At 49.3% G+C, this 27,892-nt stretch overlaps 1 protein-coding gene across 4 annotated transcripts in view; it reads left to right on the top strand.

The window, feature by feature from the left end:
* SAMD4B (sterile alpha motif domain containing 4B) overlaps nt 1–27,892 on the top strand; it is a 1,107,967-nt gene that overhangs the window by 772,017 nt on the left and 308,058 nt on the right. For all 4 annotated transcript variants that reach the window (XM_086938873.1, XM_086938871.1, XM_086938870.1 and 1 more), the window contains exon 10: nt 5,827–6,025. In XM_086938873.1, the coding sequence (XP_086794999.1) occupies nt 5,827–6,025 (199 nt within the window). The remainder of the gene's footprint in view (nt 1–5,826; nt 6,026–27,892) is intronic.

Below are 27,892 nucleotides of genomic sequence, written 5' to 3'. Positions count from 1 at the left end.
CCCTCAACCATTACATACAATCAGATCATTTTCATATGATCACTCTACAACAAGTGCTTCCACTGCTGCAACAAGGCGACTTCCTTACAACACTAGATCTAAAGGACGCCTACTTCCATATCCTATTACATCCTGCTCACAGAAAGTATCTAAGGTTTGTACTGGAAGGACAACACTATCCGTTCAAAGTCCTTCCATTCGGAGTCACAAGGGCACCACGAGTATTCACAAAGTGCCTAGCAGTGGTAGCAGCACATCTCAGAAGACAACAAATACATGTCTTCCCTTATCTAGACGACTGGCTCATAAAAGCCAAGTCATTCAACAACACACACATCAGACAATTCAAACGTTGCACGACTTAGGTTTTACAATAAACTACACCAAGTCGCACCTGCAGCCTTCGCATGTACATCAGTATCTAGGAGCTACATTAAACAAGTCTACAGCCCTAGCGTATCCCAGTCCAGCCAGGATTCAGAGCATTCAAGCCTTAGTCGCCACTTTTCAACACCAACAGTCTCTGCAAGCCAGGGTGTTCATGAGACTAATAGGCATGATGGCATCTCTGCATCTTCATAGTACCACACGCAAGATTGCAAATGCGTACACTACAAGACAAGAGTGCCTAGCACAACAGTGGAACCAAGCTCAAGGTCAACTAAAAGACCTGGTGTTGGTCGACAGCTGCACGCTTCGCTCTCTGCAGTGGTGGAACACCAAAAACTTGACAAAGGGACGGCCGTTCCTCGAGACTGTTCCACAAGTAGTGCTCAAAACAGACGCATCCCTCACAGGATGGGGAGCCCATCTGTTACATCACACAACTCGGGGTCAATGGAACAATCAACAAAAACTGTTCAACCATCTAGAGCTGCTGGCAATATTCTTAGCACTCAAGACTTTTCAACTTCAAGTATCAAACAAAGCTGTCCTAATCCGGACGTACAATATGACAGCCATGTACTATATACAATAACAGGCGGGGACACATTCTCTGCAACTGTCCCAGCTTGCACAGAACATTTGGAGATGGGCCATTCCTCAAAACATACATCTGTTAGCGGAACACCTTCCAGGAGTTCACAATCAGATAGCAGATCTGTTAAGTCGGCAGTCACAACAGATTCACGGACGGGAACTACATCCACAAGTTCTTCAACCATTCTTCCAAAGGTGGGGGCACCCACACATAGATCTGTTTGCCACCCACGAAAATGCAAAATGCCCAGCCTTCGCCACCAGGTTTCCACACCCACTGTCCAAAGGCAATGTGATATGGATGAATCGGTCAGGCAGATTTGCGTACACTTTTCCGCCTCTCCGACTAATTCCATTAGTAGTGCGCAAGCTCAGACAACAGTCTCTCACATTGATCCTAGTAGCTCCCACATGGGCATGCCAACCGTGGTTCACCACACTACTAGATCTCTCTCTCTAGTTCCACATCAAAAGCTACTGCTCACACCCTCCCTGTTAACACAGAACCATGGAGAAATGAGACACCCAGACCCAAACAAACTGAATTTGGCGATCTGGCTCCTGAAGTCTTAGAGTTTGCTTATCTAAACCTACCAACAGACTGTATGAACATCATTAAAGAGGCTAGGAAACCCACTACCAGAGCGTGTTATGCCGCTAAATGGAAAAGATTTGCAATATATTGCAAAAATAATCACATCGATCCCTTAGATGCTTCCATCCAAAATATCATTTGTTACCTTTTACATCTACAAAGGTCTAATTTGGCATATTCTTCCATAAGCCTGCACCTTGCAGCAATTGCAGCCTATTTACAAAACAGGCAACATCTGTCTCTCATCAGAGTACCTGCAATCAAAGCATTCATGGAAGGATTAAAAAGAATAATCCCACCCAGGTTGCCACCTTCTCCTGTGTGGAACCTGAATTTTGCCTTACAAGACTCTTGGGGCCCCTTTCGAGCCTCTACATAAATGTGAACTGCAATTCCTAACATGGAAAACAGCTTTCCTTATTGCCATTACCTCTCTCAGAAGAGTAAGTGTTGCAAACTTTCACTATACAAGAACCATTTTTCAAATGCATCCTAACAAAGTGGTTCTTAGTTCTAATGCAAAATTTCTTCCAAAGGTCATCACTCCTTTTCACCTAAATCAATCAGTAGAGTTACCTGTGTTTTTCCAAAACCCAGACTCTGTAGCGGAAAGGGCTTTACACACATTAGATGTTAAAAGGGCTCTTTTATACTATATAGATAGAACTACATCCTTTCGAAAGACAAAACAACTGTTTGTATCTTTCTCTCCTCCACACAAAGGCAACCCCATCTCTAAGGGTGGGATTGCAAGGTGGATTGAAAAGTGTATTCAAATATGCTATATTAAAGCTAAACGTACATTAACATTTCCTCCTAGAGCGCACTCCACTCGCAAACTAGGAGCCTCTATGGCTTTCATAGGAAACATACCCCTAGAGGACATATGCAAGGCAGCAACATGGTCTACACCACACACCTTCACTAAACACTATTGTGTTGATGTGCAAGCCAAGCAGCAAGCTGCAGTAGGCCAGGCTGTCCTTAAAACTCTCTTTCAAACTACCGCAACGGATACATGTGACCACCGCTAGGGGAGACACTGCTGCACAATCAATGCTAAGTGTACAATCTGCAGCTCATATGCCTCGAACTGAAAATGCTACTTACCAGTATGCATCTGTTCTTGGCATGTAGAGCTGCAGAGTTGTACACACCCTCCCGCCTCCCCGGGACTTGTATCCGTTCCAGTTTTTCATCTTACTTAGATGTACACGCATGGACATCCTTTTTTTCTTTACTTCTAGTAACTCCATCATTTCCCATCATGGCGGAAAACAATCTAAGGATGGAGCTGATGCCCATGCGCAGTATTGTCCAAGGGAGGAGTCTCCTATCTTGTGACTACAAAGACTTCTTCCAAGAAGACAACTACCTGCAATCATCCGAGCCCAACACCAGGTGCGATCTAATGCTAAGTGTACAACTCTGCAACTCTACATGCCAAGAACAGATGCATACTGTTAAGTAGCATTTTCCTTCCTCCCTAAGATAACATTGACTGTTTTTTTCTGTGAAAAGTTTTGAGGTGTGGAGTAGGAAAATCTAAGAAATCCTTTAAAACTGTTACTAAATAACAAAAACGCTTTTACTTACCTGTTTACATGAAATGTCTCAGTGCAGTATCCAGGTATACTGCACTGTGAAAGAAAAGTAATCTGAAAAGTAACTTACATGATATTCTACACAAAATCCTATACAAAGTATATGTACTGTATTCTGAAAAGCATTGCATTATCAGTAACACTACTGTAATCAAATCATAGTACATTTACAATTGCAATTCAAACTGTTAAACTGCATTACTACTGTGGAGTACTTATTCCTTACCTGTGCCAGGCTTGCTTGGATCTAGAAAATAAAATAACTAAAAGAATATTTTTATACAAAAACAATTGGTCTGAAGATTTGCTGACTGTGTACAACAAATGCTTAACACTGTCCTCTGATAAAGCCTTACTGCTCGACCACACTACCACAAATAATGTGAGGTGCGATCTACTTTACCTCTGCCTTTTGCGTTCCACAGGACTCTGTGCACACTATACCTCATTTTGATATAGTATATACAGAGCCAGCTTCCTACAATGTCTATCCTCAAAGAAGCACGCAGACTGCTGGCATTCTACGCTGCCAAATGGAAAAATGTTGTCCATTACTGAATTCGCAAGCACATAAACCCACTTAAACCTGCAGTTCAGGATATTGTCTTCTAACCTTTTCTTGTACAGAAATCAGATCAAGCTTACAGTTTCATATACCATCACTTAGCCGCTATTGCTTTCCTACATGCGAAACAGGGACACTCTTAATTCAAAGTCCATGTAATCAAAGCTTTCATTGAAGGACTCAAATGGGTTATTCCACCCAGGGTCCCCCTTCTCCCTGTATGAAACTTTACCAGACTCATTGTGCCCCTTTTTGCGCCCCTACATTTGTCCCCTTTACAATGCCTTTCCTGGAAGGTTGCTTTACTTGTCACTATCACATCCTTAAGGCTCGTTAGCGAATTGTAGGCCATCACCCTCCTTTCAAGTTCATAATGACAGAATTGTCCTACCAACCCTAATTCCTTCCATCTCCACAAGACTATTTAGCCTCCGTTATTTTGTGCCTCTGACAAACCGAGGCAGAGAGGGCCCCTAACTACCCAGGATGTCAAGCGTGCCCTCATGTATTACACCAATAGGACCATGCCTTTTCACAAAACTCGGCAACTTTTTGTTGCTTTCGCCCAATCTCACAAAGGCTACGTTCTTTCTAAAGAGGTCATGTCAAGATGGATTGTGATATTTATCCAAACTAGCTTCATTATTGCTAAAGGAAATTTCCCTACCTCGCCTAAATCTCATTCCATTTGGAAAGAAATTGTCATTATTGCTTTTCTTGGAAATATCCATATAGCTGATATTTGTAAGGCAGCTACATGGTCCACTCAACACCCTTTTACCAGGCACTACTGTGTGGAATCCTTAGCTTGCTATTAATCAAGAGTTGACCAACCTGTTTGTCTTCAGTATCCACTGGCTTACCCCTGCTTTGGGAAGTGCTGCTTTACGGTCTATGCAGAGCGTGTGTAGCTACAATCACCCATGCTACAAACGGAATATGCTAACCTGTAAGCATCTAATCGTATTGTGTAGTGCTGTAGATTCACATGCTCTCATCCACCTCCCAGCAGCCTTTGGTTGTTTCAGATGAACATTTTTCTCCTAAACTCTTTGTATAAAACGTATTGCACTGTCACCACACTTATAGAACACTCCATCTTTACACTTACCTGCTCACCGGAAAACAATTTAACAATGAGAATGGTGCCCATGCGCATTGGTAACTAAGGGGGGATGAGTCATTATACCTTGTGACTCAAAAGATTCCATAGAAACACAAGTTGTAAATGTCCAAGCCCAACACTAGATGGCAGGAGTGTGCAGAGCATGTGAATCTACAACACTACATGCTAGGCACAGATGCTTACAGGGTAACTAAACATTTATTTATCACTCCTGTCTAATGAAATGAGGACCGTCAATTGGGGAAATAGTAAACATTTATTCTTGGAAGAATACTGTTTACAAAGTAAACAAAATGGTGCCCTCAGCAATTAAAACGCTGTGATTGATGTCACATTATCAGCACTTGGATACCTTGGGGTAGCTATGCGCTATACAAATGCTATTTTGAATAAAATGTTGACTTACAAACAAAACAGGAAGATGAACTGTAAATGACGCTATAAAAGTATTCCTGTTCTGGACCATTATGCAGATCTGTTTTTCAAGATGACAGTATGTGCTAAAGCTGCCAAATGATTCAGAAACCATGCTGAGCAGCTAGAAGATAAACTGATAGCTTTTATGTATTTCCAGCTTTTCTTATGTGCCTGATTTGAGTGTTTGCTTTCAGGTTTGTGCAGTTACATTTTACATTGATTAATTGGAATTTACATTCTGCCCAGGATGTCTTTCAAAGTTACTCAAGACTTTTTACTGGTGTTGTCGTAGCAGATGAATGGACAGATTTGTAGTCTGTTCTGTAATGTCTGTAGAAAAATTGTGAAAAATAGTCCAGTGTGTGTTGCCTAAGCTGAATTGTGTATTTTCTCTTTGGAAGTAAGGAGGCTCATTTCAGAACCTTTTGTACAGTGGTTGTGTGGTGTAATATATGGTGACCTTGAAGTGTAGTCGTTTAGGCAGATGGAAATCTGGCTCTTAAATGGAATATATTGATTTTCTTTCTCCCTAATAAAGGTGGTCTTTTGGCTCCAACTCCCTGCCCATAGCTGGATCTGTGGGAGTGGCGGTTGCTCGGAGGGGTCAGCGACAATTCCAGATGCCTCCTAGAGCCATGCCTCCTAACCGAATGGGGTTGCTGAGCCCATCGGGGATTGCTGGAGTGTCTCCCAGGCACTCACTCACAAACCCAGCCGTGGGGAGCCAGGGACGACAGGTGAGTGTCTAAACTTCATTTAATATTTTAACACATTACTTGATAGGTGGAGTCTACAGCAGATGTTTTTCTTCACAGCAAAACTATTGTGATGGGTTGTAAGAACAGACTGTCAACACATTTTTGATAAAGACTTCTAACTGCAGATTCCTCACTTTTTGAATACTCACCAGAATTCATAAAGGATCCAGTAAATATCTTAAGCAGTACCTCTGCATGCTGATGGGTGACTCCACGCCTACATTGCTCTGGAAGTGACACGTGCAGCTCTGTTTAGGCTTCACCCATGTGCGCTCACCTTCAGTCCTTTCTTTACACGCCAACACATGTGGGTCTGGAGCTTTGAGACCACTCTTTAGAATGCTTTTTTACTAGTGTGCAATGGAAAATGTCACCTCCAAAATATACAGGGTTCAAGCCCTGTGGGGAGTCTCAAACCGATTTCTTTAACTGACCCACATGTAGTTTGCCTGTGGTGCCTGGGGTCAGACTGCTCTTTGATACACCCCAATGCTATTTGAGACTGGGAAGCAAAGCTCTTTGTAGCAAAAAACCTCAGGACTCCAAGGAAAACAAGGAAAAGTCTTAGAACCAGCTCCTGTCTGCCTCCTGAGGCTCTTCCCACAACAGATTGTCCTAATCCTCAGGTAAGTCCAAGAAAAAGCCCAAGATGTCCAAGCGGGGGTCTCTGCCCTGTCACGCTCCATCTACTGAGAAGGCACGAGGGCGTCACTATGCATCCAGGTCGCGTTCAGAATTTCTACTTTAGAGACAGGACCAATCCCTGCCCTGTGGCAACCTGAGCTTCCCTGGCTGTTGGAGACACCACAGAAAATTTAAGGATTTCATGAAGCCATGCAAATTGTTCAGCATGATTACACCCTATCATTTCTTGGTCACCCCTTCACGCCTTTCACTATCCTCAGACCAGTGGACAGAGGACCATCTGTCTCTTGCTGCAAAATGTACAGCTTCTTTTGGCCAAAGGAAATATAGAGATGTTACCAGCGCCAGAAGTTGGTTGTGATGGTTATTCCTGCTACTTCCTGGTGGCGAATGACTGGTCCTCTTTTAGACCTTCACCCTTTCAGTGCCTTGTCTTTCTGCAAAAAGTTGAAAATGCTCACCATGGCCCAGGTTCTGTCTGCTCTCTACCCTGGAGGCTGGATGGTAGCACTGGACCTACCAATGCTTGTTTCCTCATCCCTGTCCTGCAGGCCCCCAGGAGTTACTTGTGTTTCATGATAGGGCACAAAAATGTTCTGTTTGCTGGGCTCCCTTTTGGCCTTAACAGTGCCCTGTGGCGTTTAAAAAAGAGATGGTGGCGATAGGAGCAGGTCTTTGTAGTTCAGGTGTCCTAGTCCTCAAAGACTGGCTGTTGAAGGCAGATATCACCCACCTCCAGACTACTGCAAAACTCCTAACATCCTTGGGGTTCATTATCAATGTACTGAAGTTACACCTGACTCCTTCGCAGATGCTCCCCTTCATTGGAGCCATTCTGGACATTATGCAGTTTCCAAAACATTCTGGCGATGATCCCAATGTTTTAACCTCAGTCCTGGAGCTCAGTAAGCATGACTGAGTCTGCTGCGATCGATGGCCTCTTGCATTCTGCTGGTGAAGCAGACCAGATAGCATATGCAGGATTTGCAGTGGGATCTGTCGTCTTGGTGGCCACAGGACCAGGAGTATCTCTCAGGTCCAGTCCAAATTTTAGAGTAGACTGCAAAAGATCTGCAGTGGTAGCTGCCAGTCTGTGATTGGGTCAGCAACAGACCCTTTCACTCACCCCACCAAGAGCTGACTGCGTTGACTGATGCCTCGCTTCTAGGCTGGGGTCCCCACCTGCTGGAGGTGGAGTTCAGAGGCCATGTCCACATCAATCTGCTGGAGCTTTGATCCATCCACTTAACGTTAAAAGCTTTCTTTCCATCAAGGAGGTACTCACAGACACCACCACCGCCATATGGTACTGCAACAAGCAGGACAAGGTGGGGTTGTGGACCCTGTGAAGCACCTTGCCTCTGGACATGGTTGTAATACCAGTAGATTTTCCTTGTGGTTTGCCACCTGACAGGCTTTCTCCACGTCAGGGCAGACAAACTCAGCCACTTGATAGAGACTAATAGCCACAGATTCCTTTATAATTTTCACCAGGCGTCAGACTGGATCCGGAATTTTTTTATGTTCGTACACCTGTGCGCTGATAAGTGGCGTCGTTCAGCTCTGCGTGGAATCGTCTGCATCATCCGCGCCAGACATTCCGTTTGCAGTGTATGTATAGGTGCCACACCAGCTAGCTGACATCAGTTCTTTTCTTTCCGTGTCACTCTGCGCAGATCCAGAGAAGAACTACCCACAGTCTCTTTTTGACTGACCTTTTTTAGATCTTTTTTCCAAACTTTTGTCAAAGATTTTTTAACCATTTTCTCCTGGTGTGGCAGGGATGTCCACGAGGAAGGCTGATTTTTAAGCTCTGTGGCACCTGTCACCGACAAAATGTCAGTGACTGACCCACACGTTGTCTGCCTCTGGTGCCTCGAGCGTGACCACGACGCCAAGACTTGCATCGATTATCGCTTCATGCACCCCAAGACCTTAAGGGAGCGGTCCCTCACGGTCTTCTTGCTGCTCAACGCTCAACATGTACCCACATGTCTGATAAGAGGGCGTCTGCACAAAAAACAGGGGGCAGTCTGCCACCTAATAAGTTTCCCAAGTGCAGACTCTGCAGGGAAATGTGTAGCTCTTAAAGCTGCCACACATTAGTGTTTTTCCAGTTCTTGAGTCTCTTCTTCTGGTACAACCAATAACACTGAGAAGAAATGGAGGAGTTGGTCAAGAACCTCTTGGGGGCCCACAGGAACTGAGACAGGAGTTAGTTGACGAGGAAAAAACTTTCAATAGTGCCAATATGATATGCACCCTGGACGTGGCAGAGACTGCTGCTTTAGGGATTAGCATCAGGTCCCTCTTGGCATACCTGGCTCAGGACATCAGTTTTTCAACCCGAGGTGCAGCAACACCTATTTGATTGTAAACCTCTAGCTAAAAGAGACACGTTAGTAATAGATTCCTTACCTTAGAATATCCCCAGGCGTCAGACTGGATCCGGAAATATTTTGTGTAGCAGTACCCATGCGCGTCGATAGGCGTCGTCCGCGGCTCCGCGTCAGTCGTGGGCGCCGTGATGACGTCGTCTGATTAATTAGACTCATGCCTCCGCGCGCTGACGTCAGTTCTTCTTTACGCGCTAGCAAGCGCAGATCCGGAAAAAGTTGTACCCTAGTCAATTTTTAACTAACTTTTTACGATCCTTTTGATCTACTTTCAAAGACTCTCGACTCCGGTGCCGGTACGGATGCCCGGGTTCAAGCCCTGCGCCGACTGCAACCGACTGATGAAGGTTACCAACCCCCATCGCTGGTGCCTGCACTGTCTAGGCCCGGACCACGACAAGTCCTGCTCCGACTGCCGGGCCCTGACGTCTAAAGCTAGACAGGAGCTGTCCCGTAAGCGACTCGAGCTTCGGCAGTCCGCCGCTCGAGCTCCTGGTCCGAAAGGAGGTTGAGGGACCGGTCGCGGGGCTGAAGTCGCAACAGGTCTTCGGGCTCCAAGTCCTCAGGTATGAGGCACAGGAAGTCGAAGAGGCAACATCGCTCTTCTGACTCGAACCCCCCCCCCCCCCCCGACACTCGCGCGATGTGGCCGGGGGTTCGGGCGACAACGGCCTGCTCTATACCCGCCGGTCCCTGGGCAGCACGCGACGCCGGAGGGGATCGAGGCCTTCCTCTCGGCCATGAGGTCGCTCACTCCTCCGTCGGGTTCCGCAGCGCCTTCGGGCCAAACGGCCCGACTGGGTCCCCCAGCGGGCTGGGTGCTTCGGTTCTGGCGCCGTTGGGTGCTTCAGCCCCGGCGACTTCGGTCCCGACGTCGCAGGGCCCCACTGGATCCGGCTCCGGGTCGCCGCCGGTCGACCTCACGACCTCGCCGGCCCCAAGGGTGTCGCCCCCGGCGCCGTCTCAGGACAATGCCGTCCCTGGTACTACCCTCGATTCAGGTCCGGCGTCGGAGCGGCGCCGCTCGGCGCTGTATCCGACGCCATTTGGAGATTTCTATTTCTATGACCCGGCCCCATCCTTTGAGCCTCAGTACCAGGCGATGGGTGACGAGGGGGATTGGGAGGCGTCTATGGACCCTCTGGCACGTGAGTGTCAGTTTTCTGTGGACTGGACAGGAGAGCTTGGGGAAGCTAGTCGTCTGGACACTTCGCCTGACACTGGTTTTGCCTCCCCTCCTAGCGTGGCTACGGAGGAGGGGGCTGATTATAGCATGGTGCTGATGAGGACGGCCAAGGCCTTGGGCCTTGAGCTCCCCGTCGCGGCCGTGAGGACTAACCTCCTCACTGAGGTCCTTAAACCGCAGTCAAACTCGGCCGAGCCTCTGCTGCCTTTTAATGAGGCCTTATCAGACGTTCTTCTGGGCACTTGGTCCAAGCCCGCTACAGGTCAGCCTGTGGATAGAAACCTGGCCAGGCGCCACCGCCCGGCTCCGGGGGACCCTTGCTTTCTGTCTACACACCCCACTCCTCGAGAGCCTGGTTATCCAAGCCTCTAATTCCCAGACCGCATTCCTGAAGGCTCCCCCGATTGGGAATCCAAGAGGTACGAGCAATATGGGAAGAAAGTATTTTCCTCCCTGAGTTTAGGATTGCGGTCAGTCAACACTGCGTGCCTCTTGGGCATCTACACCCACTCTCTGTGGGATACGGTCGCGGACTTGCTGCCAGAATGCCCAGTGGAGGTCCGGGCTAAACTCGGCCAAGCCCTTGTGGAGGGTCGAGAAGCAGCGAGTTAATCCATCCGGTGTGGGCTGGACACTACTGACTCACTGGGCAGAGCGATGGCAACGACTGTGGCGATTCATCGCCACGCCTGGTTGAGATCCGCCAACTTCTCGGATGATGTCCAAAACACACTTATGGACATGCCGTTCGATGGCCGTCGCCTCTTTGGCGACAAGGCAGACCATGCGTTTGAGCGCTTTAAGGACTCCAGGGCTACGGCCAAGTCCTTGGGCCTCTCGTGGCAAAGGAAGGGGCGCCCCCACACGTCCAGCCAGCCACGGGCCGCAGACTGCCACCCAGCGCGGTGGCGGACGTGGGAACCGCTGTGGTGGCAGTCGGGGACAACGGCGAGGCCAGTCTACACCTACCCCTGAAGCATCTGCCTCAAAACCCTCCTAGTCCGAGCTTTCAGGCGCATGTGACGCCAGTGGGGGGGGGCAGGGTTTGCCATCAGCACCACCTCTGGCGCACTGTCACATCGGACAGGTGGGGGCTGCAAATCATCCGAAGGGGCTACTCCATCCCCTTAGAGATGTCCCCTCCAGCCATGCCACCGCAGTACCACCGCGTGCCGGGGGGGCGGGGGGAGGGATCACTTGAAACTTCTGCAGGAGGAAGTTACGGCCCTCTTGGCCAAGGGGGCCATCGAGCGCGTTCCTGGGCCAGAAGTAGGGTGTGGTTGTTACTCCCACTACTTTCTGGTGCCCAAGAAGGGCAAAGGGGGCCTCTGCCCTATCTTGGAACTGCGGAACGTCAACGGGTTCCTCCGGAAGGAGAAGTTCAAGATGCTGACATTGGCTCAGGTCTTAGCTGCTAGACCCTGGAGACTGGATGGTAGCGTTGGACTTGCAGGACGCTTATTTTCACATCCCCGTCCTGCCGGCCCACCGGTGTTACCTGCGGTTCACGGTAGGCCACAAGCACTTTCAGTTTACCGTGCTCCCCTTCGGGCTTACCAGCGCCCCACGGGTGTTCACAAAAGTGATGGCGGTGGTCGCAGCTCATCTGCGCAGGTTAGGGGTTTCAGTCTTCCCCTACCTCGACGACTGGTTGTTGAAGGCGGGCTCGCCCCAGAGAGTCGTCAGCCACCTCCAGACAACGGCAGACCTCCTGCACCTGTTGGGGTTTTCCATCAATGTGCCGAAGTCACATCTGTGTCCCTCTCAGAAGCTCCTCTTCATCGGAGCGGTTCTATACTCGGCGCAGTTTCGGATATATCCTCCCGAACAGCGGGTTCGGGATATTCAGGCTCTGATTTCGATCTTTCAGCCTTTATCCCGGATCTCGGTTAGGTTGACGCTGCGGCTTCTGGTGCATCACGCCCTGTGGCGGATGCGGGCTCTGCAGTGGGACCTGAAGTTTCAGTGGGCCCAGCATCAGGGCAACTTGTCCGACCATGTCTTGATCTCGGATGGCACTGCAAGACAGTTGCAGTGGTGGCTCACGGACCGAGATTGGGTCAGGGGCAGATCTCTCTCCCTACCCCAACCGGAGCACGTAGTTGTGACGGACGCGTCCCTCTAGGGCTGGGGGGCCACATGGGAGAGGCCGATCAGAACCCTCTGATCTCCGGCGGAGTCCCAGCTCCACATCAACCTTCTGGAGCTGTAGGCGATCCGGCTTGTACTGAAGGCATTCCTCCCCTCTGTCCGGGGTAGTGTAGTGCATGTGTTCACAGACAACACCACCGCATGTGGTACTGCAACAAACCGGGCGGGACCCTATGCCAGGAGGCTCTGCGCCTCTGGCAGTGGCTGGAACATCAGGACGTGATGCTGGTGGTTCAACACCTGGCAGGTTCCCTGAACGCCAGGGCGGACGAACTCCGCCGTCGGTGCATGATGGATCACGAATGGCGTCTGAACTCGGACGTGGCGCAAGGCCTCTTTCAGCAGTGGGGAGAGCCTATTCGCCACAGAAAAGAACGCGCAATGTCATCAGTTCTGCGCGTTGGAATTTCCAAGGCAGCACTCGCTCGGAGACGCTTTTCGTCACAAGTGGAGTTGCGATCTGTTGTACGCCTTTCCGCCTATACCACTTCTGCCCAGAGTGCTGAAGAAGATCAGGCGCGACTGGGCCTAGGTTATCCTTGTGGCTCCGGACTGGGCACGAAGATATTGGTATCCAGAGCTACTCAGCATGTCTGTCGATCCCCCGATTCGTCTGCCTCTTAAGGAGGACCTTCTGTAGCAGCAGCAAGTGACGGTCCTCCACCCGAACCTGTCCAGTCTCCACCTCCATGCTTGGAGATTGAGCGGCGACAGTTGAGGCCATTTGACTTGCCTCCTGAAGTTTGCAATGTGATTCTGGCAGCCAGGCATCCCTCCACAAAGTCTCTCTGCCCCCCTTTCTGAGGTTCTCTTATTCCTTCTTTCTCTTGCCCAGCAGGGCTCTGCTCTGGGCACTAGCAAGGGCTATCTTTCTGCCCTTTCCGCCTTCTTAAGGCTACCTGATCAGCCTTCTCTGTTCGAGTTCCCGATTGTTAAGATTCTTAAAGGGCATCACTCGTATGTTCCCTCCTGTTTCCTTCGTGATGCCCCAGTGGGACTTGAACCTGGTTCTAACTTACCTGATGTGCGCTCCCTTTAAGCCGCTTCATAACTGTCCTCTCAGTCTTCTTACACTTAAGACTGCTTTCCTGGTTGCCATCCCCTCTGCCAGGAGGGTGAGTGAGCTCCAGGCTCTTTCCTCTAAGCCTCCTTTCGTTTCTGTCCATCCGGACAAGGTTGTGGACAAAACCCTCTGTCCGAGGCATATGGGCTGCAGAGTGGTACATTTATGAATAGATCGCCATCTGGTGTTGGGCTCGGATGATTGCACTTGTTTTTCTCTTGGAGAAGTCTTTTGTCGTCACGAGACTGGTGACTCCTCCTTTGGGTGCTAGTGCGCATGGGCATCGGCTCCATCCTTAGATTGTTTTTTTCCGCCATCGGGTTCGGATGAGGATCGAAGCGCTCCGGATCGACTTCGAGAAAAAGTGATATTTCGGAGCGTATTCCCTTTCCAATTCGACGGTATTGTTATCGAATGCGATTTCATTTCCATTCCGACGCGTTTCGACTCCAACAATAAACATTTTCTTCTACGTCGACGAGACCGGGAGGCCTTTCCATGGAAAGGACTCCATTTAAGAGATGTCTAACGTGTGGTGCTACGTTCCCACACAAGGACCTACACGAGGTGTGCATCCTCTGCCTATCGCCTGAACACGAATCCAGGGACTGCGAAGCCTGCGCAGCATTCTCCTCCAAGTCGACGATTAGAAACCGTCGAGCCCGAAGACACGAGGTTTCGAGAATGCAGTCGGAGGCAATCCCGGAGCTGTTCGAGGCCCAGCACCTCGAAGAAGAAGAGGAACATGAAGACGAGTCGGGGTCGGAAGTGGACGAGTCTGATGTCTAAGAAATCGACGCTCAACAAACCGTGAGTGACGACGTCCCCTTACCAAAAAAACGACCCCGTGTGGTACCGACCCCGCCTTCGAGCCCGGTCAGACTACCGAAAAAAGTTTCCGACGCCCCGCCTTCGGGCCCGGCAACGAAACCGAAACAGAAACTCTTGTCCTCCCACCATGTCGGATCCGAGAAACGGTCGACATCGACACCGAAGCTCCATACAAAGGAAAGCTCGGCATCGAAACATTCCATGTCGAAACCGAAACATGCTTCGACGTCGAAGACTTACTCGACACCGAAAAAATCGGAATCGAGCAAATTCTCGGTGCCGAAAACACAGAACATTGACGGTCAGAAGCAAAGGCACCTTTCGGAACCGAGAACTTCGGTACCGACACAGGAGCAGCAGACAGATCCAAAACAAAAGACTTTGTTTATCGATCCGCAAACTGGCAAAGTGGTGACAAAATCACCGAAAAAGAGGAAGAATGAACAGCTAGATGATAAAGCTCTTCCTCCTAAAAAGAGAACAATGGGGACAAATACAACTCCTCCCCTTTCTCCTCGACCTAGAGACACACCCTCTTCTCCTATTCCTCACACTATGCCAGCTATTCCTCCACCTTCTACACCAAGACCATCTACACCTCAAACAGATGTAGACAGTGATACAGGGGAGGGAGATCCTCATGGGGAGGACGACTCTGTCCCAGATGAAGAAGACCCATTGGAGAATTATGATGCAGGGTCAGATGATAACGACCCAGAATTATGCCCCTCAAAACCTTCACCTGATAATACAGGTTTTGTACAGCTGATTAATAGGGCAGCAAAATACCATAAGGTAGATTTACATACAGAACCTCAAATAGAGGATTTCCTTTTAGAAACGCTACCTGCTGCGCAAAGAACATCAGGAACACTACCTATGCTAAAGGGTCTTCTCAATCACACAGCAGACATATTCAAAGACCCTGTGAGGGCTAGGGTATTAAACCCAAGAATTGATAAAAAATATAAGGCAGCCCCAAAGGACCCAATATTTATCAAGGGACAGGTACCTCTGGACTCGCCTGTAGTCACAAACGCTTGTAAAAGAGCAAACTCATTATCTACAGGAGAAGCTCCTCCTCCTGATAAGGAGTCCAAGCTAATAGATGCATCAGGCAAAAGAGTAGCATCCCAAGCAGCAAACAGCTGGCGCATAGCTAATACACAAGCGCTACTTGCACGCTATGATATAGCGCATTATGACGAGTTAGAAAAACTCATCACACATCTCCCTAAGGAACATCAAAAAAGGGCAGACCAGCTTATACAGGAAGGGAAGATAATAACCAACACTTCTATTAAGTGCGCCTTAGACGCGGCAGACACTGCAGCAAGATCCATCAACACCAGTATCATGTTAGGAAGACATGCATGGCTTAGGGTCTCAGGGTTCAAACAAGAAGTACAAACATCTTTATTGAACCAACCTTTTGATCAAAAAACACTTTTCGGCTCAGGTACAGATGAGACTTTAGAAAAGATGAAAAAAGACACAAACGGCTAAATCAATGGGAGCATTCCAACAGCCAACTCAAAGGGGTTCCTTTCGTAGGTCCACCTATAGAGGGGCGTCAAAGAATACAGGCGCAAGCCAGCAAGCTACCTCTTTTACACCAACATCACCCAGAGGTAATTCAAGAGGCAGTTACAGAGGTAACAACAACAAGGGTAGAGGTTGCGGAAATAATAACAACTGCAGCTCCCCAACCCCAAAACAGTGAAATAATACAACTCCCCCCAGACCATATAACACTGGTCGGGGGGCGTTTATCACAGTTCCTACCTGTCTGGGAAAACATCACGTCAGACAGGTGGGTGAGACAAATTATCCAACATGGTTATTGCCTAGAACTCACAGCTACCCCACCAAACATCCCCCCCAGACAGCGTCCAATGAGTCAAGATCATCTGACATTGTTAAAACAGGAAGTACTATCACTGCTACAAAGGCATGCTATAGAGAAGGTTCCAAAACATCAGCAAGGGACAGGAGTATACTCTCTATACTTCCTACTTCCCCAAAAAGACGGGTCTCTAAGGCCAATTTTAGACCTCAGACCTCTCAATGCATACATAAACTCGGAACATTTCCACATGGTCACGCTCCAACAAGTACTTCCTTTACTGAAGAAAGGGGACTTTCTTTCTACACTGGATCTAAAAGACGCTTACTTTCACATTCCAATTCACAAAGCCCACAGAAAATACCTCAGGTTTGTAGTAGAAGGACAACATTATCAGTTCAAAGTCCTTCCCTTTGGAGTCACAACAGCACCAAGGTTGTTCACAAAATGCCTAGCAGAAGTTGCAGCACACCTAAGAAGACAACAAATACATGTCTTCCCCTACTTGGACGATTGGCTAATAAAAGCCAAGTCACAGGAAGAATGTCTTCAAAACACACAGAAAACCATTCAATTGCTGCACCAGCTAGGGTTTACGGTGAACTACACAAAATCCCACCTACAACCAAACAAGGTTCAACAATATCTAGGGGCTACTATAGACACAGAAAAAGCCAAAGTATACCCCAATCCAATCAGGATCCAAACAATGATCACGTTGATCCAAAAATTTCAACCACAACACTGACTAACAGCTCGAGTGTTCATGCAGCTGTTAGGGCTGATGTCCTCCTGCATACTGCTAATACCATATGCCAGACTACAAATGCGTCCACTGCAAGAGTGTCTAGCGACACAGTGGAATCAGGCTCAAGGTCAGATTACAGATCTGGTGTTGGTAGACGACTGCACACATCGCTCTCTGAAGTAGTGGAACACAACAAACATTTCCAAGGGGCGGTCGTTCCTAGAACCGATTCCACAAGTGATACTAACAGCGGATGCATCGCTCACCGGATGGGGAGCGCATATGGAGAAATATACAGTGCAGGGAAAATGGAGTGTGCAGCAAAAAAGACTGCACATCAATTATCTGGAACTACTAGCAGTGTTTCTAGCATTAAAAGCTTTTCAAATGCAAATCCTCAACAAAGCAGTCCTAATCAGAACAGACAACATGACTGCAATGTATTATATTCAAAAACATGGGGGACACACTCTCTCCAACTATCCAGACTAGCACAGGACATTTGGAGATGGGCCATTCCTCAAAAGATCTATCTGTTAGCCGAACACCTACCAGGAGTTCAAAATCAGATAGCAGACATCCTAAGCAGAGAGTCAGAGCAAATACACGAATGGGAACTGCACAACCAAATACTGCAGCCATTCTTCCAAAGATGGGGACAACCAGAGATAGATCTCTTTGCCACTCATCAGAGCGCAAAATGCCAAAACTTCGCATCCAGGTACCCACACCACCTGTCCCAGGGCAATACGCTATGGATAAATTGGTCCAACAAATTTGCTTACGCTTTTCCCCCTCTCCCACTAATTCCATTAGTGGTTCGGAAACTGCAACAACATTAGGATCTTCCGCACCTCTCGCAGAGCTCAATGGAGAAAACCGTTCCTCACCCTACTCACCGTCTCCACCACCAGGTAAACCGCTCATGGCCTAACTCTCTCCATCACACCATCCCAACTCTTCCCTGGCAGAACCACCATTACTATCTACAATAACGGGATTGTCCTATTTCAATCCACAGACAAGAACCTGGAACTACTAGCCAACCTGTTCCCCAAGTTCAAAGAGCACCTTTCCAAGCTGTGGACCTCCACCCATAACTCCTCCAGCACTATCACTCCTGACGTCACAGCCCCCACCCCCAACCCCTCTAACCTAGCTCAGCATCAGATCGACACGCACCTCACCTCTACCCCCAGCACCCTAGTCAATCACCCACCTGCTGTTACCACCCCACACTCCTCAATCACAGTCACAAATCTCTCCCCCTCATAAACTAGCCGCCCCTCTAACACTAACCCTTTGACCCCCACGCATACCACTCCCCTCTCCCCTGACATAACAACTCCCACCCACAACCCCTCTAACCTATATCAGCACCAGAACGACACGCATAACGACAAATCCCACCCTTTGTCCCCCCCCACTCTCAGTACCCACTACCACCCGCTAATTAACCACGCAGAGCACACCACACCTATTATTATAACTCCCCCTTCCCACGACAAGACCATCCCCAACCCCATTTACCCCCCCACTCTCAGCCCTCACTACCCTTCAGGCTCCCCCATCACCACCAACATACACTCCACTTCCACCCCGCTCTCTCCGACCGCTACCAATGCCCTCCTCTACGCCACCAACCTCCTCCGTACCTCATCCACTCCCATCGCCCCTATACCCTCTCTCCTCCCTAACACCATCCCGTACGCCGACACCAAGGAGCCCTGCGTGAACACCAACCAACCCCCCCACTCGCACGATAATCCCCAGGTCAGCCACTCACCCATGACTCCCACCCCCAGCACTCACACTTATCTCAAGCTGGACAAGATTATGTCCTCCCTCCTCCAGCTCAAAGAAGACATTCACACCATCAAAGAAGACATTCACACCATAAAAGAGCTACTCATCACACCCCCCCAGACACACCTCACTCACCACCACCCCCCCCTCTCAACCTGCTCTCCACCCGTCCTGATGACGCTTCCAAGCTACATCCATCACACAGGACCGCGATCCACACCGACAATCGCAACAACCGCACCCGTCGCCCACACTGGACAGCGATCCCTGCCCACAATCGCAACAACCGCCCCTGTCGCACATGCAACGCTCTTTCGGATCTCGACACTCTCACCCTCCTCCGCTCCTACGACCCAGCTGCCCTAATCCACCCAACCGCCAACCACCTCCCCATTCCCACGATGCACTCAAATCCCCGTAGACCCTCCACACTAAACAGAATCTCCGTCTCGAATAACCTTAGAAAAGTCCCCCTCTCTCTAGTACCCTCTACCTCCCCTGACACACCCCGTCTCAAATGCACTCTCCTAAACTGCAGATCGGCTTCTAGATACTCCTCCGCCATCGCTGACCTAATCATCTTGACTGAAACCTGGCTAACCGAATCTTCTACACCTATAATGGACATTCTGGTTCCCCCCAACTACCACCTCATTAGGCTTGACAGGTCTGGCAAGATAGGTGGTGGAATCGCATGCATATACAGGAACAACCTTTCTGTTCTGAAAGTCTCTGCATCGTCCCTACCCTCCCCAACTTCCTACGAATACATCTGCTTCGATATTATCAGGGAGGGCAAACCGATAGGCTCTCTTCACGGCATTTACCACCCAGAGACAACCTCTCCTTCGTTCAACAAATCATGGACATAATTTCAACCAACGCCGGACGACAGCTCACCCAAATATACCTTGGTGACTTCAACCTCCACTGGAACGATCACAATGATGCGGTGGTAAATAGTCTTAAAAACGTCCTCGACGCCCTGGACCTCACCCAAATATGCAACAGCCCGACCCACGAGAAAGGATCTATCCTCGACCTTATCATTGCCAAAGAGGACGCTATCCAACTTGAGTCTATCCAACCATGTGACTGGTCAGACCATCATATTGTCACATTCTTCATCAATGAAAAAGTCAAACTCAACACGGGTCAATCCTCCAGACCTAAAGTCTGGAAAAGAGATCTGAAAAAACTCAACCCATACTCCCTACCCCCGAACAGCCGCAACCTCCTGCTCCCTCCCACGGGCGCTACAGATGTCCAATCCTTGACTGAACACTATCTCAACGCCATGACCTCAATAATTAATGAGGCTGCTCCCATGCAGCTAAAAAGAGTCTCCGCTAAAATCTCCAATCCATGGTACGACGGGAGTCTCAATGAAGACAGACGAGCCATGTGAATGGCAGAGCGCACCTGGAGAACAGCTCCCTCTGCACTGCACCTGAAAATCCTGAAGAAAAAGAGAAACGCCTACTTCAGGAAAATAAAGCGCTCAAAAGCAAACTTCTTCAGCCTCCAGCTCGACCAAGCAAAAAAACGTCCAAGAAAACTGTTTGAGCTAATCAGAACACAAGCCAAGGAACAACCCCAACCTCTAAGTACTTTGTGCGAAGCACCCTCCTGTGAAGACTTTGCCGCTTTCTTTACCCAAAAAACTGACAACATAAAGAGTGATCTCCGCACTGACGCAAGCCTCTTCGCCACACCCAACTGCATAACACCCACCGAACCAAAAAACAATGCTGCATGGTCTTCCTTTGACACCTACTCCGAAGAAGAAATAGGCAAACTGCTCAGCACCTTCAAACCTTCCAATCACCTCACGGATCCCCTCCCTGCTAACGCTGTCAAAGATTTCACCCCATTGCTCCTTCCACTCTGGACTAAAATTATCAACAGCTCGCTCCAACAAGGAACCATCCCAGACTCCCTCAAAGTTGGACAAGTCACACCTTTACTAAAGAAACCTACCGCTGACCCATCCGACCTAAACAACTACCGTCCCATTACCAATATTCCCACTCTCGCCAAACTATTGGAAAAATGCGCACAACTACAACTGACTAAACACATTGATCAGTTTGATCTCCTCAACCCTCATCAATCAGGCTTCCGAGCAGGACACAGTACTGAAACTGCTATGACTCACATAATTGACGACGCCCTTCAAATCCTAGATCAAAATGATACCTGCCTCCTCATCCTTCTTGATCTCTCTTCAGCATTCGACACTGTTAAACATGAGAATTTACTCGAACTTTTGAACACAAGAATGGGTATATCTGGGACTGTTCTCAAGTGGTTCACCTCCTTTTTACACAACCGGTCGCAGAAATTCAAGAGTAACAACCTGATGTCCTCGCCAATACCCGTTTCGTTAGGCGTCCCCCAAGGATCCTCCCTATCACCAACTTTGTTCAACCTAGTTATGGAACCTCTCACCACCTTGCTACAAGCATCCAATGTACTTTTTCACATGTACGCAGATGACACCCAACTATATCTCAAATTACAATCCCCCAATGACATTTTACTCCTGAACTCAACGATCAGAAGCACCCAATCCTGGCTTGCCGATAATCATCTCAAACTCAATGCTCTGAAAACAGAGTTCCTTCTGATCTCTCCTCCCGCAAAGATCTCCACCACTCAAACCTGGTTAAAAGGGCTAACTGCACTCAATGTCCAACCCACCATAGTGGATTCAGCTAAATCTCTAGGCATAACTCTCGACTCCAATCTCAACATGCAGCATCATATCAGCAAGGCTACTAAGGGAGCGAACTTCCAAATCAATACCCTGAGGAAACTTAAACCCTTCCTGCCAGCCAAAGACTTCCAAACTGCAGTACAAGCACTAGTAATCCCGCAAATTGAATACAGCAGCATCGCCCTCTGCGGTTTTCCGTTAACGACTACTGCACCCTTAAGAGCTTCTCTAAACGCTGCAGCGAGACTCATCACTGGGTCAAAAAAACACTTGCATGTCTCCCCTGACTTGAAATCCTTGAACTGGCTGCCTTTTGAAGCCAGAATACATCTGAAAATCGCCTGCATGACACACAAGGCTGTACACCTGAGCTCTCCCGGATACCTCACTCAGAAGCTGTCAATCTCTGGCGGTTCTAGAAACACTAGAGGCACAAACAATCTTCTGCTAAAACCTTGAAGATTCCGGAAGGAAAAAACTTATAAATGCTCTTTCTCAGGAATGGCACCCAGGATCTGGAACTCACTCCCTCCTGAAACCAGGCTCATCTCCTCCTTCACACTTTTAAAAAAAGAAGTAAAAGCTATTCTCATGGCCAAATACACTTGACCTATTAATGTGGATCTGTAAAGTCTCTGCACCGATGCTGGGAGGTTGTCAACACTAACTCCACAGCACCATGATGGCTACACTGAAGACTGAGAAGATTGGTATCAAACTTCTCAGCACATTAAACCCACACTGATGCTAGTGTGGGATTTAATGTAAAATGCACTACAGAGGGCAACTTAGCGTCGCCCCCTGAAAACTAACCCACGTCCTGACTGAGAGGCAGACCTGTTGCTGGACCCCTGGGTAGAGAGCCAACCGCTCTTGTGACCCTGCAACAATGCACATCCTGGGGTGAGGTGCTAGACCTCCACCCCCAGGATGGGCAGGGGAAGCTTCAAAGGCATGCCGCCTTTGTGAGCCTCTCCAGACCACTTGCTGTACTCGGCAACTGGTCCCCACCGGTTTTGACCCCCACTCTGGTGAGAAGACTGGTGGGAAAACCCAAGTGAGGAAAGGGAGCGTGCCAGCCTCTGCCAACCCCACCCCTCAGGTGGGGGAGGCGAGGTGAAGCACAACTCCGGGCTCTCGTCATCTTGAAGATGGGGAGTCCTGCCCCCCTTCCACTGGAGAGTGGCAGGATAGGGGGTGTTCTCACCCCAGGACTGGGACCCATTAGTCCCTGACCTTTCCCTACCTATAACGCCCCTAAGTTTAGTATTTAGGGGCACCCTGAACCTTCCTTCCTCAGATCCAGATTCCGAAACTACAAAGAACAAGAAGAAAGAAGACCTGCTGTGTAGCTGCTAACCAGAGGACGACATCAATTGGCTTGGACCCAGCCCTACCGGCCTGTCGACCCTCGAACCTGCCCCTGCTAAACCCCGACATCTCCAGTGGTCAGCAACCTCGACAACCCCAGAGGACCCGACTGCCTTGCTCATCTAAAGACTGGGACTCCCAAGAGCAGTGGTTCTGCTCAAACGACAACAACCCCTGGTGCCAGCCAGGAACCGAGAATCCAGCACACTCTGCACCTGCCGAGCCTGGCCTGTGCCTGAGTGAACAAAGACCACAAGGACATCTCCCGGGACCAAGGATCCAGCACCCAAAGACCCTGCTCGACGCTCCTGACGACGCCTGCAGCCTCACAACCAGGGACCCCTCGAACCACGACCAGCAGAGGGTAAGATTTCCCGACACCAAAAGACACCCCTGCACCCCACGGTCCCCTGTATCTACCCAACCTACAGCTTCCCAACTTACCCCTCGAAGTGGTGGTCGCACCTGAAGAATCTCCGTCCCTGAGCTTGCAGCCTTTGTTTGTCTTGTAGCTTTCCCATTGAAAACCATTGGGTGCCCGATAGCCCAAAAGCACCCTGGGCCCAGCCGCCCGAGTGCCACTGGAAGTGCTGCATCTGTTCTCTTCTGCTTCCCCACTTGCCCTGTGTAAGTGACCAGGAGCTCGGCTCCCACAGCCGCGTGGCCTGCCTGCTAGCAGCCACCAACCAAAGGCCCCCTATCTGCCATAGGCTAACATTGGCCTACTCTCTCTGCACCCGGCTGCCCCTGTGCCGCTGAGGGTGTAACTGCTGTACCTACCTGAACCTGGGAGACCCCTGAGTCTAACCCCAGAACCTTAACTCTGCCAGTCGAGTACTTACTTGAAAACAGATAACCTACATGTTCTCCATAGGGTAACATTGACTGGTTTTCACTTGGAAATTCTTCTAAGTGTCGAGTTTTGAAACTTTGAAATATTCACTAAAAATCATCCGATCAACGAAAACGAAATTACTCCCCTGTTACCAGGAGAAATCCCAGTGCTGGATCTTGGTGCCCAGTACTGACCGTACAAAGTAATTACAACTGTGATTTTTCGATAACCTGATTTTCCTCCATAGGATAACATTGGCTGGATTTTGTCTAAATTACAACTGTGATTTTTCGATAACCTGATTTTCCTCCATAGGATAACATTGACTGGATTTTGTCAGAAATTGTTCTAAGTCTCGATTTTTGAAACATACAAATATTCCTTAAAAATTGCCTGTGTAGCAAAATCGATTTCTTTCAACTGTTTACTGGAGATGAACCAGGGCTGAATCCAGGATCCAGCCCGGAGTAAGAAAAGCATACGTAAAGTAACTGATATTGCATTTTACTTAAAATCTCGTTTGAGCTCAATGTTATAGTTGTATTTAACTGTATCTGTTGCATTGAAAAATCTATTGCTATTTGAAAGTATTCAACTGTAGCATCTCATTCTGAGAAAGTATTTTTATACCTACTTGTGGTTCTAAAATAAAACCACAATATATTTTTATATACAAAACAATTGGCCTAGAGTTCAGTTCGAGTGTGTGAGACCATTTGCTGACTGAGTGTGTACAACAAATGCTTTACACTGTCCTCTGATACTGCCTTACTGCTCGACCAAGCAACCACTTTAGAGAGTAAGGTTATATCTAACTTTAACCTCTGCCAAGCCTCTGGGGACCGTGGACTCTGTGTTCGAGGCATGAGGGCTGCTGAATTCATATCTGTGCATAGATCGCCTCCTAGTGTTGGGTCCGGATGATTGCACATTGTTGTCCTGGAAGAGTCTTCGAAGTATCACGAGATAGGTGGCTCCTCCCCTGGACTACAGTGCGCATGGGCATCCTCTCCATCCCCAGATTGCTTTTTTCCGCCATTGGATACGGATGTCTAATCTTAACTCCAGTTAAATAACTTGTTATCTTTCTATCCCTAAGGCCAAAAGGCCTTCTTAGCGTCGGTATTGTATCGTTCGGTGCCTGGCCCTTTCGGTTCTTCGATCGGCGTCGATAGAAGATTCTCTCGACTACACAGGCCCAGACTACATCGACGATGGAACGGACCCCGTTTAAGCGGTGCCCCGTTTGTCATTCAAAGTATTCGAACTTGGATGTGCACCCAGTGTGCAATACCTGTTTGTCCCCCGACCACGACGAGTCGAAATGTTTCGCCTGCTCAAGGTTCCGCTCAAAAAAGACTATTAAACTTCGTCGCGCGGCAAGGCAATCGGCCCAGCGGTCGGCCCCAGCGCCTGCAAACATCTTCGATGCCGGGGACGAGGAACTCTTCCAAGATGAGGAAGAGGAGGAAGACGACGTTCCCGAAGAAGTGTCGGAACCGGCGTCGGAGCAGGACTCCAATTTCGAGATGGACGAGCCAGATGAGGAGTTCGCCCACGGCCAAGACGTCTTCGAGGTAGGGGACGACAATCAGGCCCTCGCGGCCGTTGATGACGACTCCGGTAGAGAACCGAGTCCGCCCGCAGTTCCGGGGCCTATCATTAACATTCAGCCCTCTCCGGCTCCGGTCGAGGCATCGCCGAAAGGCCTTAGCCAAGATCCATCCTCTCGGTCTACAGCCCCGCGACATAGCCAGGCTAAGACCCTTTCGAAGGAGCCATCGGTCGATACCGCGAAATCGAAACCGACGGAGCCAAAATCGAAACCGAAACTACTCAAAATGGTGGTCGGTTCGACGTAGACTACCTCCTCGAAGGCTGCTGACGATCCTTCGGTGCTGAAGACACCTGTCGGCGCCAAGACTGGGACTTCGAAGCAGGGCTCAGCCACCAAGACCGTCGCCTCGAAGGCCTCGGCGTCGGTGCTCGCTTCGACAACCAAACATGCCGAGAAAGGCAAAGGACTTCCGTTGGGTAAAGGTCTGCAGCCACCCCTCTCAGGACTCAAGACTGGACTGGCTAAGAGGGTCGAAGCCACGGGCAAGGACGCCCCGACTTTGTCGTCGACGCACAAGGATGGGGGCGCACTGCGCCGGGAGCTCGATTCGACGCGGTCGAGCGAGCGGCCTACACAGGCGTCGAAGAAACCCGAAACGAGCGCTTCCGGTTCGAAGCATGCGGACTCGACGCCACTTAAGTTTGGCCTTCCGCCCACTGCCCGTCCAAAGCAGCTCGAGGTTTCCAAGATGGCGAAGGTGTCCTCCCATGCACAAGTCGTCTATCATGAGCCTTCTTACGACAACCAGGCAAAACTATTTATTGACTCAGAGTCGGGCAGGCTTACTGTCCACAAGCGGAAGATCGCGCCTGAACATCCCCTGGAAGGTTACAGGATTCCACTCAAAAAGAAGATGGTCTCCACCACCTCTCCGGTTCTTGTTGAACCTATCCAGGACTACTCGCACCATGCTGTTCAATCTCCAACACAAAGTGAGGAGGACTTGAATGCGGACTATAGCCAAATGGGTTTCTCTTACAATACGGACACTGATCAAGATGTCTCAAATCAATGGTCAGGAGCAGGAGATCAAGGCGATGACCCTGATGACCCCCATACTGCTCCAGACTCTCAGTCCTACATTGTAAAACCATCACCAACTGCGGACACGGTAGCATTCAATGCATTAATAGAGCGGGCAGCCCTCAACCATGACTTCGAGATGCATGCCGAGCCAGTGGATTAGGATTTCTTGTTTGATACCTTCTCCACATCTGAACGCTCCACCAAGACTCTGCCCATGCTTAAGGGAGTCCTCAAGCATGCCACAGCCATTTTCAAAGAGCCAACCAAAGCTAGGGTTATAAATCCCCGGATTGACAAAAAATATAGGCCTGCCCCAGTGGACCCAACCTATATCAAAGGCCAGCTCCCATTGGACTCCCTCGTGGTGGCTAATGCACGTAAAAGGGCTAATTCTCAATCTACTGGTGACGCTCCCCCTCCGGACAAAGTCAAAAATCTTTGAGGCGTCTGGGAAGCGTGTGGCAGCGCAAGCCGCTAACATTTGGAGAATAGCCAATACACAGGCCCTGTTGGCTAGGTACGACAGGGCGCACTACGACACCCTAGAACAATTGATGCAGCACATGCCTGACATGTACAGAGAGGCAGCAGAAATGGTTATACAAGAGGGTAAACTGGTCTCCAATGCGTCAATCAAATGCGCACTGGCTGCAGCAGACACTGCAGCGAGGGCAGTCAATACTAGCGTGATGCTGCGACGCCATGCATGGCTGCGCATCTCAGGGTTTAAATCCGAGATCCAAACTTCTCTTCTCAATCAGCCGGTTAATCCAGACTTCCTGTTTGGACCCTAAGTGGACACAACACTTGAGAAAATGAAAAAATACCATGACTGCGAAATCCATGGGGGCTCTCCAGTCACAGCAGTTTCGGGGCGGTTCCTTTCGTCACTCCGGTAACAGGGGAGCAACAAGAGGACAGGCTCAACAGCATTCACTGTATGCCAAGGGCAACACACAATCTGCCTACACTAAAAACACCAGAGGTGGATACCATGGGAACAACACCAAAGGGAGAGGCCGCGGCAATAACAACGCCAGGTCCTCCACTACCAACAAACAGTGACTTCATATCACTGCCCCCCGACCATCTAACACCTGTCGGGGGGAGACTCCAGCAGTTCCTGCCACTCTGGGAAAAATCACAACAGACAGGTGGGTGAGACAACTTATCCGTTACGGCTATTGTCTAGAGCTAACCTCCACACACCCCCCCCCCCCCCCCCCCCAACATACCCCCAAGAAACCGTCCTATGTTCCCAGAGCACTCGCTCTTATTGCAGCAAGAAGTACTCTCCATGCTGCAAAATGGAGGCATAGAACTCGTGCCTGCCGAGAAAGGGGTGCAGGGGTTTACTCCCTGTACTTCTTGATTCCAAAAAAGGACGGGTCCCTGCGGCCCATTCTAGTCCTCAGACCCCTCAACCAATACATCCTTTCGGAGCACTTTCACATGCTAACTTTACAACAAGTCCTGCCGCTGCTCCGTCAGGGCGACTTCCTAGCCACCCTGGACCTCAAGGATGCGTATTTCCACATTCCCATTCACCCAAGTCACAAAAAATATCTCAGGTTCACAATCAACAGTCAGCATTACCAATTCAAG

This window comes from Lissotriton vulgaris, chromosome 9 (genome assembly GCF_964263255.1).
Source record: "Lissotriton vulgaris chromosome 9, aLisVul1.2, whole genome shotgun sequence".
NCBI lineage: Eukaryota > Metazoa > Chordata > Amphibia > Caudata > Salamandridae > Lissotriton > Lissotriton vulgaris.
Note: the sequence above shows the minus strand (reverse complement) of the source record. Positions and strands in the feature narration are given on the sequence as shown.